This window comes from Polistes canadensis, unplaced genomic scaffold (assembly GCF_001313835.1).
Source record: "Polistes canadensis isolate GaletaPanama2010 unplaced genomic scaffold, ASM131383v1 scaffold_10, whole genome shotgun sequence".
In the NCBI taxonomy this organism is placed as follows: Eukaryota; Metazoa; Arthropoda; class Insecta; order Hymenoptera; family Vespidae; genus Polistes; species Polistes canadensis.
The window spans coordinates 1,033,479-1,042,436 of NW_014569557.1; the positions used below are offsets into that span (position 1 = coordinate 1,033,479).

At 36.6% G+C, this 8,958-nt stretch overlaps 1 protein-coding gene across 1 annotated transcript; it reads right to left on the minus strand.

Annotated features, from left to right (window-relative positions):
• Position 1: 1 nt before the first annotated feature.
• On the minus strand, positions 2-1,662 carry LOC106793048 (aldose 1-epimerase-like). Its single transcript, XM_014759645.1, has 7 exons — positions 1,547-1,662; positions 1,332-1,462; positions 1,059-1,252; positions 805-978; positions 497-738; positions 298-442; positions 2-230 (listed from the first exon to the last, which is right to left on the minus strand). The coding sequence occupies exons 1-7, from the start codon at positions 1,642-1,644 to the stop codon at positions 39-41; spliced, it is 1,176 nt and encodes a 391-aa protein (XP_014615131.1). The 5' UTR covers positions 1,645-1,662; the 3' UTR covers positions 2-38.
• Between the last annotated feature and the right edge of the window lie 7,296 nt (positions 1,663-8,958).

The window sequence follows — 8,958 nt, forward strand, 5'->3', positions numbered from 1 at the left end:
TCGATGACACTGAGAAACACAAGAAAATAACCTATAAATTAATAATTTTCGTTCAACAAACCAAATTTATAGGTCATGTCATGGACGTAAACCTTTCCAGGATAAAGGATACAAGAAGGAAAATGATCGATATTAATAGCGTTAGGGTAGTTTTGTGGTGACAAAACGAAAGCTCCGTGTCTTCGGTAAGAAATACCTTCTTTTCCATAAATCCTCCAATTTGTTCGATTCTAAAAGGAACGTAACGTTTATTCAATTTTTTATTTAATTTAAATGAAATTATAGTCATTGTCATACTTTATCACGAAATTCTGGAATATAATTTGGCCAATCTGGTGGATAAACACGATCAGGATCAGGCAAATCGTTTCCAGTGTAAAATTGTAATCCAGGATGATTAGAATAAATTTCTAGAGTCCTTCCTGATTCAGGATGTATAATCCTTGATAGGAAAAATATAATTAATCCTAATCGTAATAAATTGTATCAAATTTACCTAGCATGAAATCGATAACACCAAGAACTTGGACTGCAAATACACAGATTATGATTGTAACCACCTCCAGGTACGCGATAAAGTGTTTCTTTTGTTAATTGCGTCGGTAAACGTAAATCATAGACCGTATTTTCGACAGGACAAATAGCACCGGTCGGCAAGTTGTTTTTAATGTCCATGAACGTCCAACTATCGGCATTTATCGTAACAACGTGTTTTTTTAATTCTTCTGGACCCATACCCTAATGAAATCAAAAAATATTAATTATTATAAATAATTTTGTATAAACATTAAAATATTATCTTACGTGACCGGCTAAATTAAAGAAACAATAATTGGTGATGTTAGCTGGAGTTGGTTCGGTAGCAGTTGCACGAATATTGACGTACAATTGATTATCGTCAGACCAAGTATATTTGACTTGCGTCAACATATGACCAGGATATCCTTCCCTACCTGCAGGACTCAGATGAGACATAACCTGTTTGCGAGGATTCAAAGGATTTGAAAAAAAAACAAACAGATAAAAATGTTCAATATAATGTTTAATTCGTGACATACCACTTGCTTGTTCAATATATACGAATTCCAATTAACGTTATCAAACCCAACAACTCCACCATTAACATGATCCTTCCCATATTCGTCATTGATCGACAAAGAATAGATAGTTTTCTTGATACGCATTTTAGCATCAGCAACGCGATTAACCAGACGACCGAGTATACTTCCCATATACCTGTTCTCCAAATATCCTGATTACGTTGTCATTGAAAGTATTGATAATTTTGTATAGATATTTAATTGAAACTAAACAGGAAGAAACGGTCTTACCGTTCATGTCGTCAAATCCTAAAACTACGTCACCTATGTCACCTTTTTTGTTTGGTACTTTGATAGATTGTATTCCTGCACCCCAAGATATTAATTTGACTATTGCTTTATTTTTATTCGTCAAGGTGTATCTGTTAGTTGGTTAACAATTTGATAAATATCATTGAACTTATTATTTTCTCTTTGTATTTTTACAATGGAATAAACAAAAATACCTGCGCACAATTTCGTAAGATCTTCCATGTTGTTTCCGATCTGGCCTTGGTACAAATCCAAAGCCGTCCTCTTCGATGAAAGTATTTTCTGCGGCCATATTATCGAGGTTAGACGGTTTAATAAATTTTTCTTCAATCTCTCATATCTCTTCGTAGATTGAAATGAAATATTTCAAAATAAATCTGATTTGGTCACATAGTACAATCAACGTTTGACGATTTGACTCAACATATTTTGTGTTGACTTGATATAAACGATTAATTTAAAAAAAGGAATTGAAAAGTCATGAGAGAAAGATAGACGACGATTAAACGGACAGAAAATTTTCATGCGACTCATTTCACTTGGGAAAAAAAAAATGAAATCGAGGGTGCATGAAATCGACTGTCTAACGATAGAGAAAAATTCCATTTTTATTAAAAGCTAGGCTCGTTCTCTTGGAAAGTAATTAAATCGTGTCGCATACGCGCGTAAACGAGTTTCACGCGAGAACGATTCGATAATATCCGTCGTGCTTTTTACATTTTCGAGGCACTTTAATCACCGACCGCGCAAGAATCGAATCGAATCAAATCAATGGAAAAAGAGAGAGAAAGAAAAAGAGAGAGAAAGAAAAAGAGAGAGAAAGAGAGAGATATATATATACAGGGTGTGTTCCGGGAATGTGACAATACAACATGAAAAAGAAAGAAAATAATTCCGAGATATAATAAAGTATAATGTTATTAAATTTCCATTTAAAAAAACAATTCTATTTTCTCTAATACAAAGTATAATTATAAACAATTGTATAGTATTGTATTACAATTATAGAATTATAAAATTATTTACAAGCAGCATTTCCCCCCCCCCCCTATACGAATGAATAACAATATCGTTACAATGATCAGAATTCCCGCGACGATAGATGTGCGAATAGCTAAAGAAAAAAGAAAAAAAAACAAAGAAAAAGGAAAAAAAAATAAAATTGAGTAGGACTCTCATTGGGCGAGGTGTAGTCTCGAATGAAAAGAAATCTCGATTTTCCCAGGAAATATTATTTCGAGGCTTCGAAAACACTCGGTAGAAATAATCACATTAATGGCAACGCCGGCTAAAAAGACAGTGGATGATGATACATTGCGATTCAAAGTCTGTCTCGTGGTTCTACATCGTTCCTGAGCACCCTCGATGAATGCTACGAAAGCACGTTCCCCTTCTACCTAACTTCCAACATCTCTTACTATCTCTTTCCATCCCCTTTTCTTCTTTATCCCCCTCCTCTCTCTCTCTCTCTCTCTCTCTCTCTCTCACTCTCTCACTCTCTCTCTCTCTCTCTGTCTCTTTCTATTTCTTCTCTTTAGCTCAACGAAGCATAATGTTCCACCTACGCGATGGCTAAGGTATAACAGTAGAGATCTCAACGTTGTTGTACTTACTCGCCTACCAACTCTACTACTCTCACGTTTTCTTCACGACAATACATAATACCATTCTGTCGCGGTAACGACGACAATGAACGCGCACGTCCTCCTAGAAAATAATTATCTTAATGTCGACGAGCCAACACCGAATGGAAACGTCGACGACGACGACGACGACGACAACGACAACGAGGAATACGACGGTAGACGATGAGGAGGAAGCCTTCTTGGAGAACTCACGAATTCGTTCTCGCTCGTTTGAACAATAACTCGACGAATGTCACTCGCCTTGTGTTCCTTCTTCTTCGTCTTCTCCTTCTTCTTCTTATTCTTCTTCTTCTTCTTTTGCCACCTTTCAACATCCCGAATACTATCAGACATTCTAACCCCCCCCCTCTTTTCTTATTTCACGCGACAAACTATTATATATAATGAATATAATACTTAAATATACTTGATCTTTCTCTTGTTAATTAATAAAAAGATTAGTAGTAATAATCATTTGTTCTATTTATTTGTCATCGATTTTTAAATGATAATTGTTGTTGTAGAGTTTATTTAAACCTTTGAATGCTGAATATATTCCAATATAATCGTCGAGAATGGAATACTATTTTTTTGTTGTTGTTGTTAAATGTGAACTATATGTTGATCGAATAAAAGAAAAAAGAAAATAATCTCAAACGCTAGAGAGATCGACAAAATTGATAAAATCATATATGCTTCCTTTGTTCATACGGATAGCTTTCGTTGAACGCATATATGCTACTATAGTATTCAAAGGATTAATACATTATGAATTTAGATAGAATTTTTTGATCGATTCGAATAGTTAGGATTATTTTTATTTAAGGATGCTTAATAGTTTTTATGGTCTTATTATGGTTTGATGAGTTTTTAATTTAAGTAGAATTTTTCGACAGATTTTCATAAACAAATTCTCATTTTAAGAGGAAGAAGATATAAACGACGTTAAATAATAGTTTTTTCCAAATTTAGAAAATAAATAAAAAAGAAACAGATTTCTCCCCTAACGCGTAAATTTTTGTTTCGCATTCCCCTTTTGCTGAAATTAAACAATTAATCCATAGACGGTATACAATCGGATTTACATTTTAACAAGATATTACTGAGTTCCGCTAGATGTCGTGTAAAGTATTCCTTTTCCTGTAAATACTCTTGTCGAGAAATTATTTATCTCCCTATTGGGGTGGGGGGAGGCTCATCAATTTCCTATAGGAACGAAGTCAACTGGGTAAAAATTAAACAATATCGATCTCGATATTGTCTAATATTTATAATTAAAAATCGTGTCATAATTATTCATAAAAATGAAACAAGAGAAACCAAGTATACTAAACCGATTTGATCATACTTGAACAAATGACACAGGTTTCAACAAATTCTGACAACGAAAATAATAATAATAATAATAATAATCAAAAAAAAGAACGGTGTGTTAGAATCCTTGATAGAAATGAAAACTGACGTTTTATCGAGTGAAGAAAAAGGTGGGCTTGAGGTAGATGGTAGAATAGTCTCAAAGAGTAGTTCATTAAATCGATCGAATCTTAATTGCGTGAAAGAATAGAGGATTTGAAGATCGGTATACGACAGCAAATTTGGTTTGAGTTTGTAAATCAATTTTTTGTGCCTGCAAGCGAGAGATCTTTTGTCGTTTAAGCTAAAGAGAAAAAGTGGATTCTCGAAAAGAAGCGGGGTGGTTGGTGGTGGTGGTAGCAGCGGAGGCTGATGAAGGAGAACATCAACGTCGAGAAGTTGTTGGAAAGGAAAGAGAGAGAAAGTGCGTTTTACCGTGACCACCCGGATCGTATTATTCCCCCTTTTCCAATCTCAATTAGTCATTACGTCTCACGGCACGGCATAGCGATGCCCTTCTCGAAACTCCCTCGACGTCCGTGCTGGGTTTCTGCATTAATTGCGTCTACGCCTCGGTAGTCTCTCTACGTTATTCTCTTTCTCTCTCTCTCTCTCTCCCTTTTACCTCCTTCCTTCATACAGGGTGTTTCGAAAGGGATTAGCGTCCTAAACAGGATAACTTAACAGATAATCTTTTATTTATCTTTAACACTTAGGAACGTTTAAATAAATATTTTTAATTTATCTTTATAAAATATATATTTGATTATTTTTTTTTTGTAACAAATTCTCACAAACATATATATAAATATATAAATATTATATAAATGCAATTTAACGAGATTCTCTTATGTTACTAATTATAATAATTCCTATAATTAATTAGATATTAATTGACGAAGCTAAAGGATAAATTAGATTCTGAATTTGATCTTACGTCTAAAGTCACCCTGTAGATAGTAGATGCGTTAACGCACGTGGCAGAGCGCGAGTCGCTCGAACGGGTTCTGGGGTTGCTCGCACCCATTTCACCCGCGCCCACCCACAAAACCGGCGAGGCAGTCGCTAATTACGCAACGCGTTCGAGCGTACACATCGGGGTGGCGACGTGGTATGGACCTACCCTGTCTCTCACTCTCTAACTGCTTTTATGCAACATCGTTCGCACCCTCTAACAGCGTATCTTCCGACCTGCGATTGCCTATAATCAGCAGAAATTCGATGCGATTATCGCACTATCCTGCACATCAGGAAGGAAATATTCTCCAACCCATAACACTTTAAAACCCCTCTTCAGTTGCCAGTCTCGATCGTTCCTGTTGGTCGAGCAATCGACTTAATTTGCAGGGTTCGACGTCGCACGAATAATCTTACTCATCCGAGTGATGTGTTTCTTCTCTCAATGTATATATAATACATCGTTATACACCTGTGCATGTACCTGAGTTTCAACAATCCCTAATTAGTGAATTCTACGATCTCTCAACGTCTTATTTAAACTTTGCTCGAACATTTTCCTCATAAGAATAAGAGGATGTGTGTATGATGATATTGAATGATTAATAAAAAAGAATAAAAAGAAAATGAATGAGAATGATGATGATGATGATGATGATGATGATGATGATGATGATGATAGTGGTGGTGATGGTGGTGGTGGTGAAAGCAAGAAAGCCACACTTAAATTACCTAGGAAGCATTGGTGGCATTCATACGTGGGGTAAGCATTGTCATCCCAAGGGATTGTCTCGCGGAGACACCTCACTGGCACACGCTTTATGTCGCAGCGAGAAGCTAGAAAGAGGGGTGGCGAGGAAGTCGACAAAGGGAGGAAGGGAATACCTTTATTAGGTAGATAAGCGAGATGCGAGTGCGTTATATAGATGCCCATCCAGCACACGGAGCTGCCTCGTTTTACTCACTTCAATGCCTAATGGAATTGAGTTCTTGTAAGCGAATACTGCCACCACCACTCTTCAAACCCCTCGCCCTGATTCGACCGCTCACCTCTACGTTCGCCTTCGACGTAAGGGATGGTTGGATGGACTGCAGAGAGAGAGACACAAACTGAGAGAAAATGAGAGAAAGTGGAAGAGAGGAGACCAGTGAAGCGAAGGACACGAGATAATTGGTATTTTGTCTCGCCGAATCCTTTGTATCTAGAGTTTTAATTGACTTCGAGATTTTTCAATACCAATTACTTTATATACATCATCTACTACGATTTCTCTTCGGAGATTCATTTTTCTTTTGTTTGTTTTTTTTTCATTTTTTTATTTAATTTCTCTTATTTTTACTTTAGATTATTAATATATTATTCTGTGCATCGTCAGTATGTTTTCTAATAGATGAGATAAATCTATGAGGTAATATACGTGTGTGTAATTCAATTTAACATTAAACGTATCGGCATTTTTATCATAATCGGTTTTTTTTTAACTGTTACGAAGAAAAGATCATATTTTAACAAATTGGATATAAATAACTGTAGGATTCGTGAAAAAATGTAATCGCTGACTAATTTGATCGGGACTCGAACTATGGATCTTCCGCTAATAAATTTCGTAATAAGTAATTGTCAATTTTACATGGAACAAAACGGGGAAAAGAACTTTTAAACGGTAATACAAAATTTTTTACACAAATAAAAAAAGGACAATGAATGTAGAATTTCGAATGAAATTTTAAAAACGATTATTTGACCAATCGCGGTACGTTTAGTGTTCACAATCTTCTACGTGCATAAGTATAATCATATATTATTATTTATTTTTTTTGTTCTCGTTTTTCTTTTCACATTTAAGTCGATTTTTGTTCGCCATCAAAGAATTTTGTTCCTGTTTTTTTTTTTCTTCTTTTTATCCAATTTCTGAACAAATCCTATTCATCCATTTCTTTCGTATATTTTTTGACTTTCATAAATACGTAGTAATCCTTATCGTTTTCAGTAATCTTAATTGTTGTACAGGTATTTGTTGAAAAAAAAAATAAGAATAAATCATGCACAAGCGTTTAGGTATCCACAAACAATTTTGTTTAGAAATTTAAAGACTTTTTTCAATTCATTCTGACAGTTAGTAAAACAAATTTTTCATTTATCCAAAGGTTTTTTTCAAATTCTATCGTACTTCCTGTATCTTTACCTTTCTTTTTTTCTTTCTTTCCTGCGGCGAGTACAGTTACTTTTTTAGAGCTAGAGAAAGATAGAAGAAGAGATTATAAATACCATCTAAATGCTTCTAAATGCGAGAACACGCCTTGATGGATCGAATGGACCGTAATTTATTTGAAAAGAGTAAGGGATGCTTTCGTAAGGGCACGAATTGTACGACTACACGCATAAAACTAATACAGTTCATGGATGAGGATAAAAGAAAAAGAGAGGAGAGAGAGAGAGAGAGAAAATCTTTATATTCGGTAGTATTGCCGAATGTTCTTAGGGAGCTGGAAGGGCACGAGGAGGGCCGAGATTGGGGAAAGTTCATCTCGTTCCTTTAGCCGCTGTTGCTTTTCATTCTAATCCAAGTGCCTGTCGTCGAGAGATTTTTTTTTTCTTCCCCATTGTTTGTTAGATTTCCCATAGGAAAGGCAAACGGCAGATTTCGACGGCTATTGTTTTAACGAAAGAACCGGATGGTAGGGAGGAGGAGGGGTGGTAGATGAGCCAGCCGAGATACGAACTACGCGATAGATAGACCCTGATTGATTACTCGGAACAAGCTAAAAAAGCTTCTTCTTGCTTAGAGACAGGAACAATCGTAAACCCGATAAAAGTTCTTTTTTTCGTTTTTTTTTTTTCTTTATCGACTGAGAACCAGACGAGTCCCAAGCACATTGAATTAGGTATTAACGAATAATCGTCGTGTAACAAATCTGTTATATTTAATGAATCGAGCTCGGAACAAATAAAGTGTTGAACATGTGAGAAAGAAAGGAATAACCTAATCGTTGCTATCAGAAACCAAAGGAGAGACTCATAGCAGTAATAGAATATTATAGATCGTAAGGGCTAGGGGGGTTCCGAGGTGTCGACGTAAAAGTAGGTGGGTGGGGGGAGGAGCGTGACCAATTATCGCGCGATATCACGTCGCGGTGTTCCCCTCCCCCCTGCGCTGCTAGGCGAACGGTGCCAGTCGATAACGGCTGGTCTATACGCTATTTGTACTTGCTCGTATCGAGGTAATCGATAATAATAATTGCAGCTCGTGGTCTCGAAGGTATGTAGAGGAGAGGTAACTCTCTCTCTCTCTCTCTCTCTCTCTCTCTCTCTCTCTCTCACACCCTCTCTCCTCCATCTCCTTTTGGAACGGCCCTACAACGACGGCCTGGATGGAGTTGGGAATCTTGCTCTAGGTAAAAAAAAAGTGTTTGTTGGGATACGGTGGAGAGAAAAGGCACGCGTCCGGAGGAAGAACGCCTCGAATAGCAAGAGAGGGTAATAGAAGAACGAATAGCAAGAAGAGGGTTGTTGGTGGGCTGGCCGATACGAACCTGCCAACCCAAAGGTACCGCCCTCCAAAAGGTTCACAGGGAGAGAGGGAAAAACGAAGGAAGAAGGGGCCTTGTATATACGTCTATGAGAGAGAAAGCGAATCATATTGAGAGGAAGACAGAGAGAGAGAGAGAGA

Bases quoted from the DNA above. Each gene is read 5' to 3' on its own strand.
- LOC106793048 (XM_014759645.1), bottom strand. From the start codon at position 1,644: ATGGCCGCAGAAAATACTTTCATCGAAGAGGACGGCTTTGGATTTGTA. The intron at 1,463-1,546 runs GTATTTTTGTTT...ACCAACTAACAG, and splicing joins TCTTACGAAATTGTGCGCAG to ATACACCTTGACGAATAAAA. The intron at 1,253-1,331 runs GTAAGACCGTTT...CAACGTAATCAG, and splicing joins AGGATTTGACGACATGAACG to GATATTTGGAGAACAGGTAT.